We start from the raw sequence: 16,318 nt of genomic DNA, 5'->3' as shown, positions 1-16,318 counted from the left end.
CCTCCTACCACTTTGAACTTACACCAACTTAAACATACTTTTCTTTTTTTCTTTTTTTTAAAAGACTTATATAAAATATATGTACTTTCCACAAGTCGTACACATTGCTACGAGGATCTGCGAACCAAACTACTTCCATTGGACATACAAATACAACAATCAATGCCTATCCTCCCAGGATAGCTCTCGAGCACCATGCTCTCCGCATTCACGGCTCGCCCCATCATCGAGCTTAAACTGCGCGATAAGTCTAAGATAGAAACAATATTAGCCTATGGTTTGTATTACTGCTTCTTAATAATGTCATGCAACTGTTACCTATCTGATAATCTAATACCGTACTTGAGCTTATATAGGCGACCGCGTTCTTGTTGGGCTAAACACGGGCTCTTTGAGGATTTACCGCCTGAACGACCTATCACAATCTACTACCACCAACGGTACACATCCTCCAACTAGCCCACAGCGAGAATCGAATGGAAGCTCTAGTCGAAATCCTACAGACCTTTTACGTGAAGTAGAGAAGTTCTCCACTCGCGCTATCGAGCAACTTGCCATCATCAAAGAGTCTAATACTATCGTTTCCCTCTCCAACTACTATGTCTCCCTTCACGATCTCCAAACTTACGAATTAATCGAAACGATACCGCGAACCAAGAGTGCCACCTGCTTTGCTGTCACCAGCAACATCGTCAAGGATGCTGCAACTGGTATACCCGAGATTATTAGTCGTCTCGCTGTAGCTGTGAAACGGCGACTCCTGCTGTGGAGCTGGCATGAAAGCGAGTTGCATGACGAGGTTACTGAGATTATGCTTCCCGAATCCATCAGGACTCTTACCTGGGCAAATGCGACCAAGATCGTTTGCGGCATGAATGCAGGATACGTACTGGTTGATGTGGTTACTTTGGAAACGCAAGAGATCGTGGGACTAGGTGCCGCTGCGACCGGAGGGCAGGGTAGCAGGTTCGGCGCAGCGAGTATGGGCTATATGGGGCTCGGAGGTTACATGCCAAAACCGCTATCTACGAGGCTAGCCGAGGGGCAAATGTTGCTTGCAAAAGACATCAACTCGTTATTCATCGATATGGATGGAAAGCCTTTAGAGAAGCGTCAGGTACCGTGGCAGAGCGCACCCGAGAGTATTGGGTACAGCTACCCTTACATATTGGTCCTCCAGCCGCCCATCAAAGGCACATTAGAAGTGCGGAACCCGGACACCTTGAGTCTCCTACAGACGATAGAGCTCCCCGGAGCGGCGCAGTTACATTTTCCTCCACCGACTGTTAGTCTCGCCCACGCTGGCAAGGGATTCCATATAAGCAGTGACCGTGCTGTATGGAAAATGGAGGCTACAGACTATGATACTCAAGTCAAGGAACTGATAGACAAGGCCAATTATGATGAAGCTATAAGCGTGCTCGGCATGCTTGAAGATGCACTGTTGAAGGATAAAACCGGCACCATGCGTGAGGCCAAGATGCTGAAAGCGGAAGTACTATTCAAGAAAAGGAAATTCGCAGAAAGCTTGGCATTATTTAATGAGGATGAAGTGCACGCGCCTGCTCAGAGGGTGCTGAGGTTGTACCCTAGGATAATTGCTGGCGACCTCTCTGCTGAACCTACACAAGAGGAAACGTCAGAGGAGGAAGAAGAGCAAGAAGAGGATGAAAAAATCAACGGCGACAAGGCCCCCAAGAGCGATATGCCTGCCGAGGTCGCATCCCCGTCTAAACCGGGCGCCTTCGCAAAGTACTGGATGGGACACCGCAAAACAGATTCTGATACAGCGTCCATCGCATCCTCTAAAAAGGGTGGGACTGACAATGAAGATGCCGCAAGCGTGAGGATTAAGCCAAAGAAGAGGAAGGGCACGGATGAGGATGGGCCGTTAGAAGGAAAAGACTTAGTCAAGGCCGTTCGCGAACTCAACGGCTACCTGGCTGGTACCAGAGCTCGTCTACAGCGATGGATCGACCCGGCAACTGGGAAGCTGAAACGGCGCAAGACAGAAGCTAACCTCGACTCTATGATAAACTTACATGAGAACCTCGACGTTCTACTTACAAACTCCCACTCGGAGTCTGATGAGCAACTTGAACACGAGCTGAAGCAAACCTTTACCCTGGTTGATACAGTACTATTCCGTGGGTTAATGTTTGTTACCCCGACGCTTGCTGGCTCTCTCTTCCGCATCCCGAACTTCTGCGATCCCGCAGTAGTAAACGAGCATTTGCTTAAGCATAACCGATATAATGAGTTAGTTGATTTTTTCTACGGGAAGAAGCTCCACCGCGAGGCGCTCACTCTCCTTCGCAAGTTCGGTAATGCGGAAACCGAGGGGGAGTCAGCTAAGCTTGACCTTAATGGGCACGTGGACGTCGAAGTCGTTATACCTGAACAGCTCCGGGGTTCGCAGAGGACAGTCGGCTATCTACAGAGTCTACCACCGGAGATGATCGATATCATTCTCGAGTTTGCTGACTGGGTCCTGCGGCGGGATCCCGACCAAGGCATGGAGATTTTCTTAGCAGATAGTGAAAATGCCGAGACCTTACCGCGTGAAAGGGTTGTCCGGTATCTCGGCGCTATAGACGTCAACCTGGAAATCCGGTACTTACAACACATCATCACGGAGTTGGAAGACGGCACGCCAGACTTTCATAACCGGTTAGTAGAGCTATTGATCCACGCACTAAAAGAAGGCGAGCGAGACGAAGCCTGGAGTGAGAAGCTGGATAGTCTAGTGGCATTCCTGAAAGCAAGCCAGCAGTACAGTCTTAGCAAAGCACTAAGCATAATTCCTCGTGATGGTAAGTCATCTATCCCTATGAATTATAGGGGGAAGAAACAGCGTCGTCTAATAACATGTAGATTCTGCATTTTACGAAGCTCGGGCTATAGTATTTAGCAACATGGGCTCACACAAGCAAGCACTGGAGATCTACGTATTCAATATGCAGGACTATACTAAAGCAGAGGAGTAGGTGATTATACAATCTATTAGTAGTGAATGTTAACTGACAAGAGATGTTAGGTATTGCAATCACATTCACGCGCTACCTAGCTCTCGCCGGGAATCTTTTGCCGCGTCGTTGTCTGTGGACGACGAAGATCGCGACCCCGACTCAAAGCCGTCTATCTACCACATGCTTCTCTCGCTATACCTTAATCCACCGGCACCTAACAAGCCAAATCTAGGCCCAGCCCTGGCGCTCCTTTCGAGACACGGTTCGCGTCTACCGGCAGAATCAACTTTGTCCCTTATACCAGACGACTTGCCCGTGACGGGGCTAGAATCGTACTTCCGAGGCCGGATCCGCGCAGCTAATAGCGTGGTATCGGAGTCGCGCATCATTGAGGGGCTTCGAAAAACGCAGCTCATCAATACCCAGGCGTTGCTACTACTCGGCGACGGTATCTCCGGCGGACAGAGCGGGCGCAGCAGGAAGGTTGTCATCGGCGAGGAGAGGGTATGCGGCGTCTGTCACAAAAGGCTGGGCAACAGCGTAGTAGCAGTGCTCCCAGATAATAGCGTGGTCCACTATGGATGTCTGGGAAGGCGAGGGCGCAGCATGAGTGGTAGCCGGAGCGAGGTGATCGCTGGATCATGGGGGAGACACGGGTAAATTAATTGATATCTAACGCAGCTCAGATACACAGTCGAAGAGCGAAATCGAACTATTATATCATCGGGGCAGGGGGTATTTTCGGGGTCCGAGCGGTTGGTTCGTCGAGGCAGAGGGAATGGACCATGTCGCATATATCGAAGGCGCGCAGGTGTTCCGGTTCATTTAGGCCTTAGAGCATTCCAATGGGTATCGTTGCATACTTCTGGAGAACAGTGGCGGCTAAGTAGGCAATACCCCTCGTGTCTAGACCACAGTTAAATTGATAACGTTTTCTTGCTGCATTGTTCGTTTGGCGAAGCATGGAAGAGTAGTCTCGAGCAAATGTCTAAGTCGAGCATCCAGCCATCATTATTCATCATCTTCCACTACTTCCTCCCCATAATTCTCCTCCTCGATCGCCTCGTCGACGCCAGCAGCCGCAATGCTCTTCCCACCCTTTTTGCTATCCCCAGTGACAGCCGCTTCGCGAGTCTCCTTTTCCATGCGCATTGTCAGTTCGCTGTTCACATTGTCTTGAAGAGAGGACACTGCTTCACGCAAGGTGCGTAGGTATGACGTTTTGTGGTCTGTAATGCCGGATTCGGGGAGAGAGAGGGGTGTCGAAAGTGTAAAGGCTTCGGCTGATGATATCGAAGAGTCGGAGGAGTTGGAGTTGGAATATGTGGCTTTTAGATGGACTGTTCGGTTCTTTATTGAGGTGTTGTCGCCGGAAGATGCTGGGGAAGAGGCCGGGGGCGGCATGATGGATGAATATATGATTGTTTTACTTGGGTTTTTTTATGCAGCAGGTGTGAAAGTTTGAGATTATAGAACTTTAGATGATGGCGGGGCAGCAAGTAAAAGGAGCGCGGGGTGTGTGTGGCTAGTGCTATTTAGAGGTAGGTAAATACAAAACCATGTGGATACAATAAGTAACTACTTCATTCGATCTAAATGTTACCTAGGTACCTCTTTTAGCGGCGCATCGTAACGTGGACACTAAGGTTTGATGTCGCATTCATGTTACATTTTATGTATCTAGTACCTAATACGTTAGGTACATATTAGAACTTCATATCAGATCGGCGGCGTTATAATAACCAACCTTTTCAACACCTAACCCACATCTGTATTATACAGTTCTACAATTGTATAGTACCACCTATCTCCGCACCGACTACTCGGCCACTGATAAACCTAGGTACTTATTCAATCGGAGACATAATTGCGCTACTACATCCGCGTACGGCAATTGAAGAGCGCAAATCGATAGGTCAAGATACCGGGGTCGGGTGTCGATCATACATACCGCTGGTTCGGGGAGAAGATGTAACGGGATTTGGGAACTCGGACCTTTTTCTATCACACAATGCAGCCAGCACGATCCCAGCAGAGAGCACCGGGGAGCTTCTCTCCTCTCCCCGGTACTGCTTCTTCGGCTTCCACCGCCGCAGCCGCAGCCGCTTCGTCTTCTTCCTCTTCCTCCGCTTCCTTGAGACCTCAAATTCGTAGGATAGACACATCGTCAAATGACGATACTGTTTCCGTTTCTAAGACGAGAGCTCCTCAGAGCCCCGTTGTTAGTCCTTCTTATGCTACTAGTCCACATAACTTCTCCCGTCCCACTCGACCTAGTATCGAACTTCCGCAGTCGAGAACCGCTTCGCCATTGACCCTACCTCCTACTCGCGTCGGCCACGTCAGAAAGCACTCGCAGACCCAAGGTCATTTCGAACCTACATTACCTTCCACGAGCATATCCAACCTCTCCCAAGTCGTCATGTCTCAGTCCCAGACGCCAGCCTCGGCCCCAGCCCCGACCCAAGCTGCCGGCGCGACACTCTCGGCTAGTCAAATAGCCGCCCAGGCTGCCGTGATGCAGCACCAACAGCATAGTCGTCATCGATCGCAAACCGTCCCTTTCCCCGGCAGCGACGCCCACGACTCTTTAAAAAGACCAGGCCCAAAGCCAATAACCGGTCACCGCAGCCCTCCTATGCTAAGTCTAACCGAAGCGAGCGCCCCGCGAGATAACGGCTTTAGTGCGCAAGGGTATCATAACGGCTTGTTGGGGAGTCATGCTGCTGCTGCCGCCGCGGCGAATGTTGTCTTTCCAAGGTCACCTCAGACTTCGCCTAGCCTACCACCGCCAGATCAGTCTTTCCCTACGCCCACGCCCCTAGCCGCTTCAGAGAAGCCTGCCAAGGCCGAGAAGTCCAAGGTCAAGCTATTTTCTCGGCCAAAAAAGATCGATACCAAGGGTGAAGCGAAAGAACGGCCAATGCCGAGTCCCGGAAAGATTGGTTCTGCTCTGGCTTCGCTACAGCGCGCCAATTTTAGCACAACCAGCTTGGTAGATTCGCAGTCATTCTATAGCTTAGGCAACTCATCTGCCGCCACCATCCGACCAGTTGACCCGACCATGGAGAGAGAAGGCAAAGAAAAAGATAAGGAGAGGAAACACCACTTTCTATCGCGGCAGAAACATAAGCTCAGCAGTAAAGATGATTATCATCTCCCACTTTCCTCTGCTGCTAGCAACTCCCGACCCGTCGATCCCAGCGCGCCATCAAGCCTCTATAATTTCAACCTACCACCGAGTCCGGGTCCGAATAACAACATTGGTAAAAGCGTAAGCGGACTAGACTTGCGACACGGAGGACGTGCTCTCCGCGAGAAGCGGAAGGACGATAACGAATCGACATACGGGGTTGGCACGGAATGGCCCGGGCCTAGCAGTTTCGGGTCAGCAGCCGCAGCTACGCATTCTTACCTTCCGGAACCTATCGATTCTGTTAAATATGGGCTTCATAATATGTCTCTAGACGATGCTTGGCCGTACTTGAGGGCTAAATTACTGGTCATTTTCGAGGGTGAGGATTTACGGTTGCCGGTAGAGGATTTTAACCGAGTTGTGACCATGCATATTCAATACTGTATACAACGTCGTTTAGCCCATATCATTATCGACGATCTACGAGATCTCCTTTCGACAGGTTTTGCCTCGCTTGACCACACGCTACGCACAACTCCCGAGGATAGGCTGATCCCCTCTTTAGTAGAGCTATGGATCTTCACATTTACAAGTGTCTTACCTTATATGCAGGCCATATTTCTCCCGTTGGACCTAGAGTTCTCCGGCAGCGGATCCTTGTTGACCCCTGAGCAGGCGCGGGACTTCTGGGGCGGCGTGGTAGCTAATGCAGCACCGAATGCCCAGCTAGGCGGATCAAATGCTGAACCTCATTTGTCACCAGCATCGAGTGTCCTTAACGTTCGAAGGCTTGTACTGATCTCGTATCGAGATTCCCTAGTTCTTCCTCGGTACGAGAAGCTCAAGACTATATTCTCCCGGTTATCTCTTGAACACTTGCCGTCTTCACTCGCTTCTCTCGCGTTAGCATCGCCACCGCTCTTAAATGACAGCATGACATCTCTCTCGACTTCGCCAAATGATCCGTTATCGGGCCGCCCTGGGACAGCCATGTCGCTAGATCCAAGCGTAGCAAGCTATAATTCAACCTCGACGACGGTCTTCGGCAACGATTCGAACCCGTCTCGGAGCCGTGCCATTAGCAACGTATCTTTCGGCAGCGGCGTGTCCGACGGGGCCTCTACAGGTACTGGAAGTCTGCTCAGGTCTTTCACGCCGCAGACAAGAGACGGAGGTAGGGAAATCCTAGGAAGTGTGCGGGAACAGAACGTGGAGGATAGCAAGCAAGTCACGGAGATGGTAGGTCGTATGCTTCAGTGCATGAGCGTATTGGCTAGTGTCGACATCGGCGTCAACACAGCCGATACGGATGAAGCAAGTAAGATGGTAGCCGAGCTAGGCCGATTGCTCAAGTTGAATTGGCTGGGTAGAGGTCGGACTGGTAGGAACCGGAGGGGTATGGTTGGCGGAAGGGTTAAGCGACAGGATAACAATAGTTCTATCAACCATGGCCTCTTAAGGGAAGGGATACGCGAAGGTGTTGAGGTAATTTGATTTTGGATCTACATGGCATGTGTATCAACGCATCATTGGCGGAATTACGGCGTCTGGTCACACTGGATTGGTTTGAGTGCATCACCAAGGTGAGCAACGAGAAAAGCTTTGAATTGGATCATTATCATATTATATTCTGAATATATAGTGGCTAGCTGAATGGTCTTAAACTCCAAGAAATCTACGCCCTCTACGTCAACTTCATGAAAGATGTGTAATGAAACAGTGATACCTAAAATTTCGTTAGTAAGAAATCTTAGACACGATAAATTGCTAGCAAAATATAAAAATTGTGGTGTCGTTCAGACATCCAAGGAAGGATTATGCTTTCATCTGCTCCTCAAAAGGCTCTGAGTGGAGCTCAAGTGGAAACTGCGAATGTGGTTGGAAATTTTCATCATGAAAACACCATGAGTAGGATCTCGAGTATAGAAAAAATTCGACTGACCTGGGCTAAGCTTGGAAAACGTTCCTAGAAAGTAAACGGTATGGAAGCCCTATTATTGAGTTAGCAAGGTGCTAGATCTGGCGATGCAAAGCGCAGCGGCACAACATAATCCCCAATCCATCCCATCACATGCTACCACAAGACGTGGATCGCGTGATGGGAAGTCAGACAAATAATACTGGCAAGTAACAGGCATCTACCGTAGTAGAATAACCCGAGCAGACTAGAATTCGTTCATGGTCGATTCAGTTGGGAAAAGAAGACAACTTTTATAGGATGTCATCCTGTTGATTGGGGAAAATATGTCGGAAGTGATATGCTTCTCGCACTGCTGATGAAGGAAAATAGGACAACGAACCTTTCAAAAAGATACACTGCAGCGAGCGCAGGTATTAGTTTCACAATCTGAGCATATCTGTCTATCTCTGACTGTGGTATCCAAAAGATTAATTTGGTAGAGGAAGAGAAGAATGTTGTGAGAAGGAAAGAAGATGAATTCCTAAAGCAGAGCGCGACGTTTGAAGCTTTTGAAGTCGCGCCAGCAGAGAAAAAAAAAATTAATGTGGATCGAGAGGGACCCATGAGGTGGAAACGGATCAACCCCGCCGGACGGAAAATTTTAGTATCACGTGAGACAAACGTGCTGCTTAAGATACTTGACCTCAGTTAAGGTTCCTGCCAATTGCCAGCTGTCGACGTTGCTGTCAAACTCGGGCACTAAAAATAATCTAGTTACATATTCTAGTTTGCATAAAAATGCATGGATACAGTGCTATTGGATTACCCGTTTACTGTATCGATGCTACGTTTGGGCTTATATAATATCTTATCGTCGTACTACCTCCCGCAATCTTCCGAGTATTAGTCATTTCTCTTTTATACGTATCTTGTGCAGCATCGCGATCGATTTACATCAATCTTTAATGTTTATTATACTGCATCACCCTTTTTCCTTTCTCTTTCTTCTATATCATTTGTCAAGTTACATGAAGTTCATGGATATACATAATTATTTGAAATGGTATTGAGTAAGCCGATCTTCTTGGTTTTTAATTACTTCATCCCTAACTGGGATAGTCTTTATGGATATTCTACAAATTCAACAGGATAAGGGCAAAGGCAACTAAGCTGGTATATTCCACGAATCTGGGTGATATGTATTGTATACCTACATTACAAGCTATTTAAGTTATTCAGGCTGTAGGACATATAGTATAGTAAGATATGGCTACGACTGAGCTGATACATGTTGTAAGCTCGTGCCTTACCTACTATACTAATAGAATAGAGACACTATTCATAAGTATACACGCCACTCAAGGCAGTATAGCTTCAACTCTCCCACGCCAAACGTAAGTACTAAGCTAAGCTAGGATAGAGACATGTCTAAGCAACAAAATGAGAGGGTGGTAATTTTGAAGGACTTATCAATTGAGTGACCAAGTCGAATAAGAAACCTAAAACATTATTCTATTTAACTAGTTATTATGTTAAAGTCTATACTCTCCCGCTTTGCTATAACACTTGAAAAATAAGTCCCAACAGAGGTATATCCTGTTACATAAGATGCCTATCGGTTGATAGTATATATTCCCCTATTGGACCCTCGGGGCTAGTCGGGAAGGAAGCGAAACTTAAAAGAAGTTAAGCTCATATGCTGATACCGCACACGTGGATTATACACAGTGTATTGGATACAGTATATACTCTCGGGAATATTTAGTACTCTTTTAGTGCATACTAAATCTCTGCGTAGGTAATCTCGCACTGTTTACCTGCCACCTTTATTGGGTCAGTTGGATCCCCCAACCCAAATAGCGAGAAAGATCCATTGGAATTACATCCACAAATGTTCTCCCCCCTCCACTTTCAATACCAACAATTTTTAGACTAAATTATCTACACAGTACTCAGTACGATGTGTCACTAAATTATCGCATCAAATCTACCGAACCCACCTAACCAAGTAATCACAAGCACAGCAGAAGAAGAACCACCCTTTCATCGCTCGCGACTATCGGATCCAACGAGAAGGCATATCGAAAAAAGAATAAAAAATTAAGCGCGCAAAGTTCCAGCCCTTCCTCTAAGCCCCCTTTACTCTACTTACATACAGGGTATCTAGCGGCGTCTAATTCAGAGGGTCAAGTCTTCCCGTAGGCGCGGAGAATAGCATTATTCGTTTTATGATATTCTTCTATTCTATCTCATTCATCATATCCCTCTTTTTGCAAATAGCAAAATAGCACCGCCTTACCTGGCTCAGCCCAGCTCGTTTATCTACTTCCACTAAACTTACAGTTCTACCACTATCGCATTAAGCACCACCTCTTTTTCTTCCTTCTTTTCTCTCCATCGTTACCTTATACTTAATATTTTCCACGCCTTTTACTTACCATATACCCCTTTCTTCCTCCAATTTCTTGCCCTTTTTTATTAACCTATTACCCGCCATCCGCGTTGTTACAAATTATCAGGAGCAACTTCATTAAAAAAGAAAAAAGAGAGATCGCTCACCGTTGTCGCTTAAGATCAAGCCAACACTAAAAGCATAATATAATCCACCAATTTATGCTGTGCATAAAAACATAAAATCATACCACAATCGCACTGTGTTAGCAATTTAGATCTACTGTCGATTAGTACTGTACTATACCGTACCTGGGTCGAATCTCACGACGCCAACGCCAACAACTAATAACACCCACTTGTATCGCATCGTGCACGTCCGCCTCTTTTGCTTCCGGCTGGGCTACCCACGCGCGCCAACGACACTAGCAACAACAGCGACGTAGCTCGGTCAATTGTTCCGACGACGGCGACGACCATACGATCATCATATCAAAATATATTCATGAACTGATCGATCTTTAAGAGTGAGCCTCAGGTGGTGTACCTTGTCGCTAACATAGAATCAACCATTTTATTTCTGCAACCTCTGTGCTATCGCACAGCGCGCATCCGGAGATTCTATTCTAATCGCGTTCTGGGATCTAAAGAAATCATCCCTCATCAGTTATTATCTCTATATTCTACCCACTTCAACGCGATCTACATCTATATGTCTCTAATCATCTCCAACTTCGAATTACGCTTGCAGTCCAACCTTATAACCGCGACGGCGACACTATTAAAAAACTAGTATACACGTTTCATGATCGGCGATCGCATTGCGTCAAGTCGCATCCACCCATATCATAACCAGTAGAAAGAGGGGGGAGCTTGTAGGTGTTTGCCTGTGGAAGGACGAGAAAAGGAAATTAGAAAAATCCAAGGAACTGCTGTACGCAGAGCTCCCAGCCAAGCCGATCGATCAATCACATCAGGACCGCGACGACGGATAAAAGGAACTGAAGCGTATGAAACAACGGTTACGTTTGGGCGTCGATATCCACGTCGTGGATAGTCGACACTATTAGAAATGATGGCAAGCATGGGACCCGGTGGCTTTCATCCAGGCATGCAGCAGCATCCTGGCCATCCAGGACACCCTATGGGCGCTCCGGGTATGGCTCACAACCCAAGCCAACCGGGAGCTCAGCCTGGTATGCCTCCTCAGATGGCTGCTCACATGGCCGTGTCCGGACCCGGTGGACAGGTCAATCCCGCGGCCATGATGGGAACCATGCCGCCCGGTGCTGGTGGCCCTAGTGCCCATGCTCTACAACATCTGAACCCTCAGCAGCAGCAGCAGATGTTCCAGCAACAACAACAATTTGCATGTAAGCCGAGAGTTTTTCTTACCCTGGCCTGAGGCCGTATTGACGACAATCGAATCGTGCTGACAACCCATAGTAGCAAACCAAAATCCCCAAATGATCGCCCAGATGCAGCAGCAAAGAATGTTGCAACAGAGACAGGCGATGATGCAACAGCAGATGTACGGGGGAATTCCTATGAATATGCAGGGGATGAATATGGGTAACATGACGGCTGCCCATTTCTCGGCTTTGAGAAACAACGCAAATATGCGAGTCGGTGGTAATATGGCCCATATGCAGCAGCAGGCGCATCTTGCTCAGCAGGGACAACATCAAAATCCTCAGCACGCCCAGGTAGTTACACGCACCCCCACGCGTTTTGAGCATCCCAATTCTAGACTTCGCGCTGACAACTATATTCACTTGCAGCATATGCTTGCACAGCAGATGGCAATGCAGCAGCACCAAGCCCAGCAGCAAGCGAATAACCAGATGCACCAAGGTAACCAGCCTGGCCACCCCGGACAGATGACTGCCCAGCAGATACAAATGCAGCAGGCGCAGATAGCACAGTCCATGGCACAGCAGGTCCCCCAAGGCCCTCAAGGCCAGGGACCTCAACCTCAACCCCAAGGACAACCACAGCAGCAAGGACAGCAGCAGCAGCAGCAGCAGCAACAGCAACAACAGCAGCAGCAACAGCAGCAGCAGCAACAACAACAACAGCAACAACAACAACAGCAACAACAACAGCAACAGCAGCAGCAACAACAGCAGCAGCAACCGGGCCAGCAGCAACAAGGCCCACAGCCAGGTCAACAACCGCAACCGAACTCGCAAGGACCCCAGAGAGCCCCAACGCCAGCAGTTTCACAACCGAACCAACCTCAGAATCAAGGTCCCAATCCCGCACAAGGTAATCAGCCGCAACAACCACAAGGCCAAGGACAACCACCGAACGGCCAACAAACCCAACCTCAGCAACCCACCCCCCAGGCGTTGCAGGCAGCCCATATGCAGCTGCCAAATAGTATCCAGCAGCAGTTACTACATCACCAACAACAGCAGCAAAAGAACGACGGCATGAAGGGACAGTGCCTCTTAAAGCTGCTTCAGTTCGGCGAGCACCTCAGTGCCTATACTGTCAGTATTAATTATATATCTGTTTTTTACGCCTAGCGAACTCGACTTGCTAGGCCTTGGCCCTGTTTGAGACTAAACACTAACATTGCCTCACTACCTAGGGTCCACGAACAAAGGATGATCTTACGTACTGGAATAACTTCGTCGGGCAATTCTTCTCTATGAGAGGCATCTTTAGAATCTCTCTATTTTATATTGGTAGTGATACAGGCAATGAAGAGCACGCGGATAAACAGTATGATATAACACAACCTGCGCTAGCACGCTACTTTCATACACATTACGAGAGCGGTATCCGAAGGATCAATTTGACGTTCGAGAAAGGCATTACCGATAGGCCATTGCCGAATGGTTGCCATTTTATCGAGAACCAAAAAGCGCATTTGACCTACTGGTTCGACAATTCTCATGTAAGTTACACAGGCTGCCCTGCATATTCAACCTCGTATAACAACATTCTGATGGCTTGGCATTTAGCTCGTCGCGACAGGAATACTCCGAGCGCAGTTTGATAGCGAGCAAAAACTAGATCTATTAGAATTTGTCACGCAGAGCCACGAGGAGTACCACTCGAGGAAGATGGTTACCGAGGCGGCGAGACCGGCGCACAACTGGGTCAAAGAATGGCTCAAGGTCAATAACCAGGACTCGCGATTGTCACCGGAGATGAGCAAAAAGGGAAAGGCGAAGACATTGAAGTCGCCACCAAATCCACCTCCAGATATTGACCTACCCCCATCAGCCGTCAAACAAAATATAGGCCTCACAGAAGGCGTGTTCCAATTCCTCGAGGTACGGGCTCTTCGTTTTGTAGTTTGTGTGCTTTTGCTAACATGGTATATCCTAGATCATAGAAGTTGTTGGACAGATGAATGTGAGTTGGGTGCTTCCAATAAATAATATGTTACCGAGTCAATTGTAGGCTCTGTATACTCTACCTATCTCTTACTAACCTGTGCAATTGTTTAGCCATTATTCAACTTTTACCATTCGCATCCAGGCCTCTCCCCTTACGCTGCACTTGAGCAGTACGTCAACCAGAATATTACCAACGCCCCGCAGCAGCCGTTGGTGAATGGCCAACCTCAAGGCAATGGCCCACCTAACCCGCGGACTCCCAGTTTTGGCCAATTCCCCATGGGCGCTTCGCCAGCTACCGCGCATCTGCAACTTCCCAATTCGCCTCACATGGGCAGCCCCGCCCAGGGACACATGCAAGCACCTGGCATGCAACTACAACAGAGTCAGCAAGGAACAAGCTCTAGCGGACCCAGCGCTAATACAAGTCCAGCAAGCAACAAGCGAAGGAGGCCTTCAACCGTAAAGGCTGAAGAGGAAAACGGCGCCCCAACACCCGCGAGTATCGGGGTCTCTCAGGTAAACGGCGTTGCGATGACCAACAAGAAGCCACCCGGAACGCCTCGGTTACAGAAGCGCGCTAAGGGTAACCCTTCATGATATCTCGCACCCTCCGGAGTAGGCACGTTTGAAGGAAAGAAGAAAAAAATATAATAAAGTTGGCATAGCGACGTCGCTTCTGATTACGGAATTCCGTACTGTTGTTCGGTCTCGGCTCGGTTGCTTTATACGCACTACTACATCGGCTGGACGTTCAGGATTTTGCATTGTTTTGGGGATTAGGAAGGTCTGGAGGCTCTGAGCGATTCCCACCCATGATTTGACGTTTCTGATAGGGCCAGATTAATCACTTGATATCTCTATCTTCACCATTGTTCCCTATGGGGAAAGCAAAGAAAAATTGGCGTTAGTCCACGGTTGTACCATTTGATTCGAGCCGCTTAAAGGGTTATTATATGCGGATATGAATGTGCTGAGGAATTATTGCTAGTTCCAAGCAGACTTTTCTCAAATATCCGCCCTGTGTACGATTATTTTACATTGCAGCCGGCCTCGCATTGCGCCCTTCAATGCGCAGTGCAACCTATATCTTTTTCTGTCTTTTTCTTATTGTTTAAACAAAAACTGTTGGGTGCGAGTAGATGCAGGACGAAGGGGACATGGGTAGAGTGGGACAAGCCAAGAGTTCTTGGGAGGCAAGCGAGATATGATTACATACAAGGATTAGTACACGCATCTTACGATGCGCTCATTCGAACTGGGATGCTCGTTGTACTTGGCAATATTCTCCGTATAGCTCATATCAACTTGAGATGTGAACATCCTTGCTATTTATCGCTATATCTTACTAGCTCTACTCGTTTTAGTAACTGCGGAATATAATACTACTGGCTTCCTTACCTGTGATTATTTCCATGAACTTTTTGATATGAGACATCCATATCCAAGAACACTGTAGGTTGGACGATATATAGCAGAAGATATCCGGGTGAGAATATTTTTGAAATATACTTGGAACCATTACTCCATTATCGATCTTGGCCAATGACTTGAATAGGCATGATAACGAAAAGGTTGACGTTTCGATACGACTTGGATCCTCTACTTGGGGGGCATAAGGCTAAAAGGCTGAAGGTATTCGACATAATAACCCCTTAATGATCAAAGGGGGCTGATGATCATAAGCACATACTATTTCACTAATCTAGTGAATTACTACTCAATGGATTATATTCGAACTAGACCCAAGTGTAAATTTGTTGTAAACAGTATTAATGTATAAGATACTTACATATTAATAGAATAGATCGGCTTTTGCGAGTTAGGTAAGGGGTTTGCAAATCATCAGATGCAACTATAGTTAGTTATAATATAGTTGACTTCGGATAGCAGATACTCAAATAGCTATAAACGTTGGTGACAAAGTCAACCCGGTATTCCACCTATCTACATTCTTTCAGACCCCTTAACAACGAGATATTATAAACAATATCGTTTCTTAATTCAATAGGACAACAAAGTTAATAATCAAAAAAGTTTCTTTGTTGGGCCTGGTAAGCTGTTGGTCATATCGAGATGTGACTTGACCCTCTTACAATAGGAGAGCGAGCTTAAACTAATTACCACATTCTAGCAATATATATGGTTAGTATTGTAGCTGACGTATGAATTTATAATCCCAAGAGATTTTCTAGAACTCCAAGCTCCTGAATACTGAGCCCTATAGGAGTGCCGCTTACGTATAAAGGATGTACATCTTGGTCCCCGTGTATATATTTCACTGGTAACGTTAAATAAAGCCCTCAAGATATCGACTTTATCAAAGCTAAGAAATAGTAGGGGTTATGTAGAAGACGTCAAAAATATAAATGAAGATATGTCACAAACACTTTACTTGGTGAAGACAGTTGTGTAGTGATACTACCTAGGTGCCTAATGGAACGGCTATGTATACATCATGGAAACTTTTATGACATCTAATTCTACTAAGATTCGAGACAAATAAAAGCATACTATAAAGTGAAGCGATAGTGGCTCACGAAGGGTGTATGTATAGAAGCCAGCCAGT

General features: G+C 47.2%; 4 protein-coding genes across 4 annotated transcripts; 3 read left to right on the top strand and 1 right to left on the bottom strand.

Moving 5' to 3' along the window:
• Positions 1-195: 195 nt before the first annotated feature.
• On the top strand, positions 196-3,798 carry GL218_00903 (Vacuolar morphogenesis protein 6; the record flags this gene model as incomplete). The annotated part of the gene is made up of 5 exons (XM_033577350.1): positions 196-277; positions 357-2,813; positions 2,875-2,983; positions 3,038-3,473; positions 3,664-3,798. 5 exons carry the CDS (start codon positions 196-198, stop codon positions 3,796-3,798), a joined length of 3,219 nt encoding a protein of 1,072 aa, XP_033441534.1.
• Positions 3,799-3,980: 182 nt separating this feature from the next.
• GL218_00902 (uncharacterized protein) lies at positions 3,981-4,373 on the bottom strand (the record flags this gene model as incomplete). Its single annotated transcript, XM_033577349.1, has 1 exon — positions 3,981-4,373. One exon carries the CDS (start codon positions 4,371-4,373, stop codon positions 3,981-3,983), a length of 393 nt encoding a protein of 130 aa, XP_033441535.1.
• Positions 4,374-4,980: 607 nt separating this feature from the next.
• Positions 4,981-7,599, top strand: GL218_00901 (Target of rapamycin complex 2 subunit bit61; the record flags this gene model as incomplete). The annotated part of the gene is made up of 1 exon (XM_033577348.1): positions 4,981-7,599. One exon carries the CDS (start codon positions 4,981-4,983, stop codon positions 7,597-7,599), a length of 2,619 nt encoding a protein of 872 aa, XP_033441777.1.
• A 3,908-nt stretch (positions 7,600-11,507) lies between these two features.
• On the top strand, positions 11,508-14,349 carry GL218_00900 (Adhesion defective protein 1; the record flags this gene model as incomplete). Its single annotated transcript, XM_033577347.1, has 6 exons — positions 11,508-11,769; positions 11,843-12,891; positions 12,993-13,301; positions 13,369-13,683; positions 13,739-13,765; positions 13,861-14,349. The coding sequence occupies 6 exons, from the start codon at positions 11,508-11,510 to the stop codon at positions 14,347-14,349; spliced, it is 2,451 nt and encodes an 816-aa protein (XP_033441778.1).
• Between the last annotated feature and the right edge of the window lie 1,969 nt (positions 14,350-16,318).

The sequence above is a fragment of the Daldinia childiae genome (genome assembly GCF_008694065.1).
Source record: "Daldinia childiae strain JS-1345 chromosome Unknown Scaffold1, whole genome shotgun sequence".
Taxonomy (NCBI): Eukaryota; Fungi; Ascomycota; class Sordariomycetes; order Xylariales; family Hypoxylaceae; genus Daldinia; species Daldinia childiae.
The sequence above is the reverse complement of the archived record's forward strand: the minus strand, read 5'-3'. Positions and strand labels throughout refer to the sequence as shown.